The sequence below is a fragment of the Chinchilla lanigera genome, unplaced genomic scaffold (genome assembly GCF_000276665.1).
Source record: "Chinchilla lanigera isolate Chin_1 unplaced genomic scaffold, ChiLan1.0 scaffold00125, whole genome shotgun sequence".
In the NCBI taxonomy this organism is placed as follows: domain Eukaryota; kingdom Metazoa; phylum Chordata; class Mammalia; order Rodentia; family Chinchillidae; genus Chinchilla; species Chinchilla lanigera.
Genome location: NW_004955526.1, coordinates 4,467,822 through 4,482,662, shown reverse-complemented (window position 1 = coordinate 4,482,662; position 14,841 = coordinate 4,467,822). Strand labels below are relative to the sequence as shown.

At 35.3% G+C, this 14,841-nt stretch overlaps 1 protein-coding gene across 6 annotated transcripts in view; it reads left to right on the top strand.

Moving 5' to 3' along the window:
* Fam229b (family with sequence similarity 229, member B) overlaps positions 1-12,897 on the top strand; it is a 15,169-nt gene extending 2,272 nt beyond the window's left edge. For 2 of the 6 annotated variants that reach the window (XM_013507361.1, XM_005409779.2), the window contains exons 2-4: positions 9,806-9,908; positions 11,311-11,449; positions 12,672-12,897. In XM_013507361.1, the coding sequence (XP_013362815.1) occupies positions 11,325-11,449; positions 12,672-12,789 (243 nt within the window). In that variant the 5' untranslated portion in view covers positions 9,806-9,908; positions 11,311-11,324 and the 3' untranslated portion in view covers positions 12,790-12,897. Of the gene's footprint in view, positions 1-8,324; positions 8,366-9,805; positions 9,966-11,310; positions 11,450-12,671 lie in introns of those variants that run through there. The other 4 variants (XM_013507363.1, XM_013507360.1, XM_013507362.1 and 1 more) reach the window with 3 other exon arrangements.
* The last annotated feature ends 1,944 nt before the right edge of the window (positions 12,898-14,841 follow it).

Sequence of the window (14,841 nt, the reverse complement as noted above, 5' to 3'; positions counted from 1 at the left end):
TGAGGGCTATCTTGCCTATTTTGTCCATACCTGTATCCCTAATACTTAGGATCTTGCCTGGTATATACTAGATAGTAAATAAATATTTGATGAAACTATGAAATAAAACTGAGATAAAAACTAAGGAAATTAGTTGAAGTTAAAAAATACACCCACCTTAAATGGATAATGAATAATTTTTCAAAGTGTGAAGGAGAATAGAGAGTGAAAAGATGAGGATTAAGTTACTGATACAGAGGAAAGCTTTAAGATAATCACAGAGAGTACTGAGGGAAAAGACAAAGATATTAAAGCTATTAGAAGACAATATATGTGGGGAAGATGGCTTAATGTAAGATTAATAAGTACTCCTGAAATAGAGAATACAGCAAATAGAAAAAAATGTCCTTACTTATATAAAACTAATGAAAAATATCTACTGCTTAAAAGGATACACCATATTCCAATGAAAAATTTCTATGGAACAACCAACAGCAGGTAATAGATCCTGTTTAAATTACTCAGTTTGCAGTATAAAGAATTGCTTACATCTCTGGCAAGAGACAAGGGAGTGGGATGGAGAAAAAACAATTAGGCTATATTAGATTTATCTATAAAACATTCAGTACTGGAAGACATTAAAAATGGTGCAAAGTGCTGAAAAAATGTATTCCAAGAAAATTATTCTGTAGCTTTCCAAGTTGTTATTTAATTACAATTTGAATTTATGGACATTCTCCATTTTTTTATTCTTGCTTGCACACGGTTATTTCTTGCTTGTGCACTGCTCATCTCTTTCTTGTATAGCTTTACAATCAATCAGTAGTGATAACATGTTATTAACATTCTGTTTTCCCACATCTTTCTCTAGCATTGAAGTATATTAGATAAATCAGCTGGCTTCTAGGTCACCACAGTTCCCAAAGCTTTTATTTACAATGGTTGTAACTAAATTATGTAGATCACTGTCCTTTTAACTTTCAGCAACAGTATCCTTGTCAACTATTGCTTGACCTTTAAGGCAGTGACTTATATTTTAGATTTTCTTATGCAGAATTTAAGTCTGGACCTAAGTCTATAGAAATTAGGCTAAAGGTTGTTATACTGTGGTACAAATTTAAGATCTTGGTGGTGTAAAACACAAATGTTGATTTTTTTTCACATAATATTTGTTCATTGAGCACACTGGCACTCTGGATACCATTAATTGGTCCATTTCTGGTTTATTTTATTTCATTATTTATTTATTGTGTTAGCTACTTTTCTCATTGCTGAGACAAAATACCTGACACCCAAACTTAAGGGAGGAAAGGTTTATTGTAGCTCACAGTTTGTAGAAGTTTTAGTTCATGTCAAGACAGAGTGGCATGGCAGAGGGGTATCTCAGGAGAAATAGTTCATGGTGGGCAGAAGGCAGTAAAGCAGAAGGCAGCAAGCAGTGAAATATCAAAGCAGAAAGCAACAAGCAGCAACGTCTTCTGTCTCTTATAGCCTATCCAGGCTACCTACCTTTAGGGTGAGTAGCACTCTCACCCAGGTTGGGGCATCCTGAATCCTAGCATCGCACACAAATCAACCCAGCATCACATCCTTGATCCCAGCATCACTCATCCTAGATCCAGCCACCTCTGAAAAGCCTCACCTATTACCAAATGAGGCTTTGAGGGGACACCAACATACAAACCATAACACTTATTTTGAATTAAATTCATAGTATACAATTGATATTCTTATCTATATTTAGATTGTGGCATGATGAAGCAAATTAACATTCATTTCCTTATATCGTTTTTGTGGTGAAAAGATGTAACTGTTAGCAATTATGAAATTTATAATACATTATAATCATCATGGTCTGTGATAGACCTTTATAATTGATTCCCTTTATTTACTAAAAGTTCGTACCCTTTGAAAATCTCTAGTCTCAATCTCCATTTACCCCAAACTCCCCTTCATTCTAGTGATCACCATTTTACCACCTGTATGAGTTTGAATATTTTAGACTCCACATATATATGAGATGATACAGTAGTTGTCTTTTTGTACCTTGTTTACTTCACTCATTTCAGTGTACTTTAGGCGCATCCATATTTTTGCAAATGACAGAATCTTTTGCTTCTTCCTTTTTGTGTTTTCTTTTGCAGTGCTGGGGATTAAACCTAAGGCCTTTCACATGTTAGACCAGTGTTCCACCATGAAACCACATCCCCAGCCGAGGTTTTCTTAAGACTGAAAAATAGGCTTTCTTAAGACTGAAAAATAGTTCATTGTACATGTATACCACATTTTGTTTACCTGTTCATCTATTGGTAGATATGTAGGTTATTTCTATAACTTAACTATTTCAACATACTTATTTTAATTCATTTGCATATCCAGTAGTTCCTCCTTATCTGTGTGGCATGTATTTGAAGACCCAGGAGATACTTGAAACTATAGGTAGTGCCAGACTCTATTAATACTGTATTTTTTTCCACGTATAAACTTCTACAATAACATTTTATTTGTAGGTTAAGCATAAAAGCAATAACCAATAAAATAGAACAGTTAAAATAGTGTAATAAAATTGCCATATAATTTCTCATGTACTTTGAGACCATTATTAAGTAAAATAAGAGTTACTTGAACACAAGTAGTGTTCAAGTGGTACCACAATGGTTGATCTGATAACTTACAGCTACTGAGTAACTAATGAGTTGGTAACATATACAGTGTGGATATGCTGCGGAAAGGGATGACTTGTGGCTTGGGTGTGATGGAGCAGGACAGTGCAAAGTTTCATTATACTACTCAAAACATTGTACGGTTTAAAACTTGTCCATTGTCTACTTCTTGAATTTTCCATTTAATATTTTTGAATTGGACTTGATTATGGATATTTGAAACCATGAAAAATAAAACCACAGATAAAGGGGAGACTACTGTGTAAACAGACATGGGACCAGTGATTCTATGCTTAATTTTGAGGAACTGCCATACTGTTAACCACAATGGTTTTATATCCCCACCAACAGTGTACAAGGGTTCCCTTTTCTGTATATATTTGCTAGCAACTTGCCTTTTCTCTTTTTTGTAAAGTCCATTTTAACAGGTATAGTATATCGATGAGGTATAATATATCTCAATGTTGTTTTAATTTACATTTACCTAATGATTAGGGATAGTGAACATTTTTTCATATATTTTTGACCATTTTTTGGCTCTTGTGGAGAAATGTTATTGAGACTCTTGCCCATTTTAAAATTGTATTATTTTTCTTATTAAGTTCTTTATATTTTGATATTAGCTTGTTATGTGTGGTTTGAAAATATTTTCTTCCAATTTGTGGGTGATCTCTTCACTTTCTCAAATGTTTCTTTTGCTGTGCAGAAGCTTTTTAGTTTGATACAATTCCATATGTATGTTTTGCTTTTGTTATTTTTTACTTTTGGAGTTTGTCTTAGAAATCTCTTTTCAGTCCAAAGTTATGGAGCTTTCCCCCTGTGTTTTCTTCTAGTAGTTTTATGGTTTCAGATCTTGCATTTAAATATTTAATTCCTTTTGAGTTGATTCTTACATATGTTTTGAAATACATTTCTGGTTTCTGACAGAGATAAAGACAGCTCTAGAAAGTCTTGCTTGGGTAGTTAATGAGCACTCTTAACTGGCCAAAATTAGGTACATGGGCTCCAAATAATCATAAGGGGGATAGGAACTTCAGTTCTACAAGACAGAGAGCCAGAAATATTCAATGAAAATTTGTAAGTACTGCAAAGCATACTCAGACATTAAATCAGAATATGATGGTAGGCACTCAATGATCTGTCTCCTGCTTTTCTGTAATCCTTCCCTACTCCTTTAGTCTGGGCTGGGCTTAGTGCCTTTCTAATGGAATGAGCCCAAACACAGCATGATGATCATCTTGAACTGAGGAGACAGAACTGAAAATTCTGGGAGACCAATGCAGCTAGAATTCACAAAGCAGAGTGCAGAGAGGAGAAAGTATATAAGAAGAAGTTTCCGGAAATCAGCAGATGGTCCCTCATAGATATTAATCAGTGCCTGCATGTATGGCACCTAACTTAAACTAAGGAAAGAACCACTGGAAATAAGCAGACAAAAAATTCCTAGGTTTTGCACAGGACTGGGTTTAATTCACATTCCCGTTACCGTCAGTGAAGATTCCATATAATCCATGGATCATTATGCCCAGAAAGCTGTTTTTTTCTGTAGTAGAGATAAAGTAGCCTTGCCAGAAAGGCTGTTGTAATGTAGCCTAAGGAAGCTTCAAAGAACTAAGCTTCAAAGAAACCAAGCTTCAAAGAAATAATCTGTTTCTAATAATTTGTGACCCAGACCAAAATTCATGTATTTAGAGGGCTAAAAATAAAATTATTTAACAGTGTAAAAGTCACAATGACTGACATTCAAATAAACATTTTAGAAAAATCAATCATTGAAGAACAGATCAAGATAACACAAATGAAAAAGGGCATCTTATGTTTAGGACTTCAGAATGAAGAATAAGTATATTAAAAAGAGACAAAGGAATACTTAATAGAAGATCCAAACTGGGCTTCTAGAGATGAAAAGTACAGTTTCTAAGATGAAAAATATTTAAGTAAAATCAGATTAGGCATTGCAAAAAAAAAAAAAAGAGTAAGAACCTTAAAGATGGGAATAGGAACTATCTAAAATACAGTAGAAAACAAAAAAAATTGAAGAAGGATCAGTGAGCAGTGGGACAACTGCAAACCTCTTAATACTATATACAGCTGGAGTTTAAGGGGAGAGCAGAAAGTACTTGAAGCAATGGTTTAAAAATTGCCAAATGTAAATAAATATTATGACCCTTGAAAAGCTCAGTCAACATTTAACACAAGAACAGGAAGAATGTTACATCAAGCACATTATAATGAAAGTGCTTAATATTAGAGATGAAGAACAAATCTTAGAAGCAGCTAGAGAGAAAAGATACACTATACATTATAGGAAAAAGGCTAAGAGTAACAGCAGACTTCTCACTGGAAACAATTATAAGGCAGAATATAGTGGAGCAAAATCTGGAGACTACTTAAAGAAAACAAAACAAAAGTTCCAATATAGTAGTTTATGTTAAAATAACATTCAAAAATGAAAGTGAAAGAAAGAGATACAAAAGATGAATTAATTAGCAAGAGATCACCAAGTTTAATGAAAATCTTCAGGCATAAAGGAAATAATGTTGGCTAAAAACCTGTGTCTACTTCAGGGTATAATGAATATTGGAAATGATTAAATAGGGAGGTAAATATAAAATACTTCTTTTAAAAAATCTCTTAGAAGATAATTTGTTAAAGAAAAATTAATATGCCATGGCATTTTTAGTATAGGTAGAAGTAAAATATGTAACCCTAATAAATGGCAAGAGAGGGAGCATGGGATATACTCTGGATCTGTTAGTACGTGTGAAGCAGTGTAATGTTTTTGAAGGCAGAGTGTGAAAATTTAAAAAGATGTATGTTGGGGCTGGGGATTTAGCTCAGCGGCAAAGCGCCTGCCTGGCAAGCACAAGGTCGTGAGTTCGGTTCCCGGTATCGGAGAAAAAAAACAAAAAAAAAAAAAAGAAAGAAAGAAAAAAAGATGTATGTTATAAACCGGCGATGGTGAATCTTTTAGAGCTTTTAATGATAACAAATAACCTGCTGTGACGTGCATCCTATAGGTTTGCCACCACAGCGTACATACATACCGTACATACCATAAAGTAACTAAAAATAAAGCACAAGGATATATAGGAGCAAACCACAAATGGGGATAAAATAGTTAAAATATGCTCAGTCAGTCCAAAAGAACAGAGTAACAAGAAGGAGAACAAGACATGATGATATAGAAACAAAGCTTTTGTAAATAAGGAGGGGAAGAAGGATTGAAGGGAGGGTAGGGGAATAGGGAATAAAGAATCAAAATATATCATCACAGATACGAATTCCCTATGATGAATGTGATCATTATTTATACCTAAAATATACCAATAAAACAAATATAGTACAAATACAAAGTTGGCAGATTTAAACTCAGACTTACCACATTAAGTGTAAATAATTGAAAGACATAATTTAAAAGACAAAGATCATCAGAGTAAAATAAACCAGACTCAACCATAAGTTTATAAGAAATATACTTTGGATACAAAAAACAAATACAGTAGATTAAAATAAAAGAATAGAAGAAGATATGTCATATTAACATTAAGCAATATAAAGCAGCAAAACAAATTTCAGACAAAATTTTAGAGCAAAGAGTACTGTCAGGGAGAAATATATTTCATGATAAAGGTATGAATTCATCTTCAGGAGTATGAAACAAATGTGAATGTAATGAAAGAGCTTCAGCGTAGGTAAAGAAAAATCTTGCAGAATAAGAAGGAAAAATTAACAAGTATAGTTGGAGATTTCTTTCTTTTCTTTTCTTCTTTTCTTTTCTTTTCTTTTCTTTTTTTTTGGTAACAGGGATCGAACTCAGGACCTTACACTTGCCAGGCAGGCGCTTGTGCCACTGAACTATATCCACCAGCCCATAGTTGGCGATTTCAATACATCATCATTCAATAATATACAAGTATAAAGAAAATAAGACTGTAGAAAAATTGAACCCTGTCAACCAACTAATTACCTGTGTGAAACACTTCCCCTGACCATAACAAGGACACTTTTTCAGTGCCCATAGAACAGTTGCTAAGATAATCTATATCCTAGCCATAAAAACAAGTCTCAATCAAATTAAAATGATTCAGGTAATATAAAGAATGTTCTTTGACAAAAATGAAATGAAATAGGAATAAGCAACAGAGAAATGAAATATTTCCAAGTATTTGGAGATTAAATGATGTAACTGTAAATAACTTGTACCTCAAGGAAAACAAACAAAAGGGAAAATTTAAATTATTTTTATCAATCTATTTTTTGTATGGATTTCTATTTGAAAAGAATTTTCACTGAAGGAAATGAAAGTACAACATTTCAAAATTTGTGGAATGCAGGTAAAGTAGTACTTTGCTACAAATTTATGGGATTAAATTATTATATTATAAAGGAGGAAAAGTCTTAAATCCGTAACTAGGCTTCCCTCTTAAGAAAGTAGGAAAGAACTGGAGGTATAGATCAGTGGTAGAATTTCTGCCTAGCATGCGAGGTCCTGGGTTTGCTTCTCAGTATCAAAAAGAAATACTACAACAAATAAAAAAACAAAACTAGAAAAAGAAAGACAAAGCTAAGGCAAGAAGAGGAAAGGAAACAGTAAAGACTGGAGTGATCAAATACTGTATATGGAAAACAGAAAAGTAACAGAAAAATCAATGAAACCTAAATGGATATCCTGAGACATTAAAGATTTTTGTTGGCAGGCTCTCTTGCTCATAAGATAACGCCTAAAATCGTAAACTTATGTTGAAGCTCCTGTATGGCTTGGCCTGCACTTATTTCTTAGACTGCATTTCTTTTTATTTTCTATACTCTATGTTAGCATTCAGATCTTTCATTGTCCTCTCTACCAGCACGTGGCATTCTTGCACATACTGTTTCTGTCTGCCCCATCCCTGTCTCATTTTTTTTTTTGCTTCCTAATCATTTTAATCTAGTTAATGCTTATTCATCCTTACACTGAGATTTGATATTCTAGTGTAGAATATATTCAACCCTAACCTATCAACTCCACCACAGCTGAAACTGTACTCATATTTTTTCAGTCTTTTAACACTTAACTCATGTGTGGCTCATGGTGGACTCTTTGAAAATATTCTTGAATTATTGGGTCTATTTTCTTAGGATATGATGAGTTCAAACATTACTCCTTTTCTGTATCTCATGAATGTGCATCCTGGGAATTAAAAAATTATTATTTTTGTGCTTATTATACAAATATTTAAAAATTTAACCATCTTTTAAATCCATTGTTTCTGCTTATTTATTCATTGCTTTTTACTTTCTACTGTAGAGTCAAGTTCATTTTGTCTTCTGATGTGTTACTCTATAACTGTGAAGCTTCATCATTAAGGCTACTGCTTGTTTTCATTGTGTTACCCATATGAAAAACTTGGCACAATTTGTGCCAAAGGAACTAGTTAAACATGGTGGAAAGTGAGATGAATTAAAGGCAAGATATTTTATTTTGTAGTTTTCAATCAGTTTTACACATGAACTTTTAGAGACTTCTTAGAATTTCAGAACTAACATAGTGTCAACATCACACCTAATTCTTATGCTAAAACATCATTTGCTATTACAAGGAGCAGAGTTTAGAGTTCTAATGATGCATTAGCTAACAATGGCTACCAATTATTTCACCTCTGTGACACAGTAAGTCAGTCTTAGATTTCTGTAATGTAACATGGTGATCAACTTATTTGAAGATAGCACCTGGGGGAGAGGTACAAGTCAGATTTTGTCTAATGTAAATTTAATTCTGATGTAAAACTGCTAATTTTCTATGATATAAAGCATGAAAACACAACAGTAGCAATGTAGCATGGTATATAGGTAGTAATAAAAATTTTTTTGTAAAATTTTATTTTAAAGAGAAAAAACAATAAAAACAGTGATACAGAATTTCAAAACAAGACAAATTAAGAAAAGATTTTGATCAAGTAAAATATTTTCTAGCATTTAGTAATTTAGTAAATAGTTGTTAAAACTGAAAAATTGCTTGTCTTAGTTACTTTTATTGCTGAGACAAAATACCCAATACTCACAAGTTAGAGAAGGAAAGGTTTAATTTTGGCTCACAGTTTGTAGAGGTTTCAGTCCATAGTTGGCTGGCTCCAATGGAGAGTGGCATGGCGGAGGGGCATCACAGAGGAAAAACGATCTATAATAGAGCAGGCAGCAGGCAGCAGGCAGCAGGCAGCAGGCAGCAGGCAGCAGGCAGCAGGCAGCAGGCAGCAGGCAGCAGCAGAAGCAACAGAAGTAGCAGTGAAGCAATCTTTCCTTTCCCTTCTATCTCATCCAGGCTGTGAATCTTTTCGGAGGTACCACCTACACCCACAGGGTGGGCCTTCCCATTATCCACACCCAGAACTATGCTAATCCAATCAGTGGGCTAATTTAGTACCACATACCCTTCATCTTTACATCACATTTCCTAGATCCAACCAGTTCTAAAATGCCCACTTATAAGTGCATGAGGCTGTGGGAGGGGCATCTAGATGCAAAACATAACATTGACCAAATGAAGAGTAATGTTCGTTTAATGTCTTAAGAGTTATACTTAAGCACCACTGAGTGGGGCAGACATTTTGTGAGGTAAGCTGTTGACACAGAAGCCAAGAACTGGTTGGGAGAAGGAGAGCAGTCCAGAGCAATGCAAAGATGGTATGAACAGGGAAGACAGTCGGGGACAAGGGAGTGGGATAACAGTGTGACAATGCAATACGTATTCTTCCTCTTGCAGTTATTCCTGCCACATGGAAATTTTAAGGGTCTCTTAAGGAAACAAAAGGTAGTCAAGGCAATAGAAGAGAGTCCAGGGTGTAAAGAATACCATGTGAATATAGTACAGGGCAACTTGGTATATGTTTGAAGATATTGGAATGGGATAAGGATGCGTATAGGTTGCGTTAATTTGGGTTGTTAGGGGAAAGTCCAGGAGATGAAGAGAATGAGGAGAATGGGGTATAAGCTGAGAAAAGTCATGCAATCTTCTGTGTAGATTGATTAAACTCTAGGTCTTTATTCATGGGTTATGTTACTGTTGTTGGAAAAGAAGGCTGTGTCAGCAACAATAAAACTCAAATAATTTTAGAGATGTTTAATTCTTATCCAAGTTTCAGCTTGTTGCTGGAGTTATAAATTGAGACATTTGACTCTTTTAGCAGGCATGAAACTCTGTAAAAGAATCCTCTGATGTCATAATTTCTGGGTGTAACTGGAACATTTGACCATCATTCCTTTGGCAGTTCCAGCTTTCTATGGAAGGTCAGTAGAAGCAATTTATTTATTCACCTCTACAGGAGTCAGACTCAGTCTGTTTTGGTAAGTCTGTGCTTTCTTGATCGAGTAAGCTAAAAGTTCCTACACGATAGATGGTTATAGTAATCCATAGTCTTCCATGGTTTTACTAAGTCATCAATGAACAGATCACTTTTTCTTGAAAATTGACACAACATCTATAAAAATCATTCCCATAACCACAACCTTAACCCTGAAGAATTTATTTCATCATTGCCTGTAAACATTTACTTCATAGGCCTAGAGTACTATTCTAGCTATAAGGAATAGTTTTAAGACACTTTTCATTTTTCCTAACCTTTGTGGGCTAATGCTGAAGACATGCAAATCCATTCAAGATAGTTACTAACTGCTTGCTGTGTGCTGGGAAACTCTACTATGTATTAAGAATTCAGTGATGACAAAGACATGAAAGGGGTTATTGAATAAGAACTTAAAAAAATCAGGGCAGTGTTTCTTATCAGAGAGAAGTTTTATCCTTTTCCTCTACCACAGAAGATTCGGCACAGCTTTTTACTGTCACAAGCTGGAGGAGAGATGAATTTGGCATGTAGTGTATGAATGCTACAGAACATCCTACGATGCATCCTAGAATCCAATCCCAAATGTCAGTAGTGTCATGTTTCCCCAGAATCCGATCCCAAATGTCAGTAGTGTCATGTTTGAAAAATTGTGAATATCATTAACTACTAAAAAACAGAAATCAAGGGTGCCTATGAAAACTCAGGTCATAAGACTTATGAAAGGCTTCTCTAAAATACCAAATGTAAATTCAAACTTGGTGGATGAGTTGGCCCTTGCAAGTGAATGGTGGAAGCAGGAGATGGGAGAAATTCCTGACAGAGGCAACAGTAGGGGATGAGTATGTGTGTGTACCTATTTGTATCCAGCATATATTTTTCATATACTCATATACATACCAATGTATATTTAATGTTCTGTAGCATTTGCTGAATATTAGGTAACAGGTATTGAGTACTTACTGTGTACTGAACATCACACTTCATATTTTATTCAATCCTTACTATTATTCTGGAAGTGGTTAATATTAGTTTCAGCTTGAGAAATAATATAAAGGCAAAAAGTTCCTTTCATAGAGCAGAAGTGGACTTGAGGTCCCTTAATGTTAACTGCTGTCCAGTTATGCTATCCCAGGGCATATTTTATTTTTATCATGTGTTGGCCGTTTTGCCTTTGTTACAGGATTTAAAACTGTATGTAAGGGATAGTCGTGTACTATAGTATTTCATACTTTGTAGATATTTTAAATTGTTTACAGAATATTTTATATGCTTTTAAAATATTAACAGTAAAAATTTCGAGTAACTCTGAAGATCACCCCCCCCATTGTTCTGTGTGTCTCACGTAGGTTTTCCGTGAATTATGGTTTTACGGTTTGGAACTCAGCCAAGGAGGTTTCCGGTGGAAGGAGGAGATTCTCCAGTTGGGCGAGAGTCAGGGCTGAACTCCAGCGCTGCCTGTGACAGGAATGAGATATCACCAAACAGGTAAAATCTTCCTGTCTGCCAACTAAGGAAATATGTATTGGGTATCATCAGCATAAGCGCTCACTATTTCACTACTATTGACTATTAGCAAGAAAAAAGTCCAAGAATTCAGACATTGCTGCTATTAAATTGGTGTTAACGGAGCTCAAGATTATTTAAAATCTTATATAAGAGTCTATATTTTGTATCTCTGTAAGTCTTGATGATGTACCAACTCTAGTTGGTGAATTTTGAGCTAGCTTGCTTTGTTGATAGTTTCAAAGTTAGACATAACTCTCAAGTAAACAAACCTTTAGTGCTGGTGCCCGCAGGACCCTGCTGCCATAGGCATAAGGTTGCAGATACGAAAATGAGTTGGAATTCATATTCAGTGTCACTTTGGCTTTGATCAAACCCTGTGGCAGAAAGAAAACAAAAACAGTATAAAGATTCTATGAATGAAATCAGTTTTGCAAAATTGAAGAAAACTATAATAAATAGCATTTGTTCCATTTTTCTTCTGTTTACCACAGCAAAATTGTAAATACTATATTATTACATCTTACGGGTTAGAAATTTTGGGGTTGCAGATTTAAGCTTACTTAAGCTTACTAAATAATTTTACTTTTTACTTTAAAAAGTAAAATTATTCAAGGATGACATATCTGAGTTTGGAAAGTAATGAGCTCTTTCTTGTTAGAGGTGTTCAAAATTGGGTGAGTATTCGACATGAATGTTGGAAAGGTAATTCAGAGAGCAGATGTTCTTTGGACTAGGTGTAGATGTAAGTGCTATTTCAAATGTGATCATTCCATCTACATTTGGACATTGTTTAAAATGGTATGTTCTTTTTTATAGAAATAAGATGCTTTTGAAATCACTCAACTGAAGTGATTTTTAAAAGTGTATATAGGAATATATTGCTGCAGAATTATCACCTGTGTTTACAACTATGCATTTTATTGCCATTTACCAATCACTGTGTACCTTACAAAATGAATATCTAGAGGATTATTTTTATACTTATGAATATTCTATAATCAAATATATGGCAACAGCCACAGTTTCTTTACTATATAAGTCTAGAATGTCTACCTGACAAGCACCTTTTTATTAGTTATTTTATGGCATTGTAAGACAAACAGAGGATTTAGAGAAGTTAAATATGTACTCAAACTCTGCTGCTTTAAAAGCTATTTCCTTTTTAGTATCTAAACTACTTGTCATTTTCTCTTTCATTCAGGCAACTCCGAAGATGCCCCGCAAGTCATTGCCTGACAATAACTGATGTTCCCATCACTGTCTATGCAACAATGCGAAAGCCACCTGCACCAAGCAGCAGGGAAACTCCTCCTAAATAGCATCATTAAGTCTTTGGTGGAGGGTTGACTAGGTCAAGGGTAATGGGCCAGTATCATATTATGATCTGGTAAACAAATAAAAGTGGTGGCACTGTTGGATGATGACAATAGTTGTGCTATTTAACTTAAGTGAAAAAGACAGAAATAGAGTCAGTAAAACATGTAGGAATCAGCCAGCGTCATTGGACATAAACTCGTTAATTAGAAGTTTTTAGCCATGATAATTTGAAAATATATTCTGATCATGATGTTTCTGGTTTAGCTCATTGTAAAGTTAATGTGTTCCGGCCAGCTTGGTTTGAGACTCAATCCTGGGCAGCAATCATCTACACTTTAGGAATTCTTGTCAGCCTCAAATCCTACAGATTCAAGTGCCTGGTAGCGTCACTTTATATTCCTTTAGTTTATGCTTCTCTTTCTCATGGTTCTGCAGTTCATCGCACTGTATTCCCTCAGTCTTATCTGCCCACTGCCTGCTTATCCTGTCCTCCGGCATCTCTTCTGGGAATGGTGTTCTCTGGTGCTGTGAGTTTTATAAACTAGATGGGCTTACGCAGGGGAGCCAGACTTCTTCCCCACATTTTACAACCTGACAGGTTGTTGAGGACTGGAGGGAGTATTTCTTGTCTCCCTTGATGCGCTGTGCCATTGTTCCTTCAGTCTTTTCCCCACACCCTCAGACAAGTCAGGTATCTCTCAGTCTCGGTAAAACCTAAATGTAGAAGGAATGCTGTTTTTCCTTCTTTTAGACTCCCAGGAACTTTGCAAAATGACTGTGCCTTAGGAGGTGAGGTATGCATAAAAACCATTATGGAAACCCTGCTAACCTGAAGTTCATTCAATAAATATTTATTGAGCATATGCTCACATGCCAAGTGCTATTTTAGGCACATGTGACACATCTGTGAATAACACAGACAAAAATTTATGTAGCTTACAGTTTTAGACAGTTCAGTTCTCTCTGAACTCTTTAGATAAGCTTTGTGTGTGTGTGTGTGTGTGTGTGTGTGTGTGTGAGGATTGTGATTGTGTACTGCTGATAATACTGAAATGGTTTATCTCAGCAGTCCCAAAAGAGAATGGATAGGCTCCATACCTCAAAGTTTGGTGAATTAAATGTGGTATATTTACTGTTTCAATGACTTAGCAAGAAAGTTTCTCTTGATACCCTTTGCTATTGTGTTAAACCCAAGAAAATAAGGGACCAGAGAAGAAATACATGCCAGTGTCTAGTCCTGTAGTTCTTGGCTGAGGTATGCGATGATTATTATTGGACAAAGGATAGGTAGCTGTACCATCCTATGTTTACCAAATGGAAATGCCAGGATTCTTTTCTTTCTTTTAGTGTATGTCTGTAAACGTGTGTGGAAAACATTTAAAATCATGTATTCTTATAGGATACTTTTGGCTTTAGCTTCTACTGCTAAGTGCTTGATTTTCTTTGTGCTTCCCAATGCAAACATTCAAGATAAAATAGTCACTTGTTCACTCTTTTTTTTTTTTTTTTTAAAGAGCAGAATACATTTATTGAGGGAAAGAAAAGAAAGCTTTTGTCCAAGAGAGGGACAGAAGGGGGCCCGAGTGGGTTACCCCACTCTATCTTTTCATAGCAGGTAGTGGGATGTTGCTTTCCTGGGAAGTTATAGAAGAGTGATGGCGAACCTTTTGGAGCTTTCAGTGATACACACAGCCTACCGCAGCACACACAGCCTGCTGTGGCACATGTGCCCTTAAGTTCGCCACCACTGCTACTGAATGATGCCCTTCTTGTCCAGTCAGTTATGGCCACAACATGGGAGGCAACATGTAGGGCTTCTCTTTCAAATAAGGGCCCTGGAAGGCCCTGCTCATTTTGACGTGACTGAGCTGGCAGAGCAGTTGTTCAAAATTACTGTGAGGACTTAACTCATATTTCTGTATGTGATGTACTCATATGTTATTCTCAGCTAAGAGAAACAAAACCCTACTTCCCTTAGAGGCTGGGAGGAAGAGGTTTCATCTGAGAAACAGATTCAAGCTCTTAAAATGGTAAATTCACAGTTTTAGAAGATC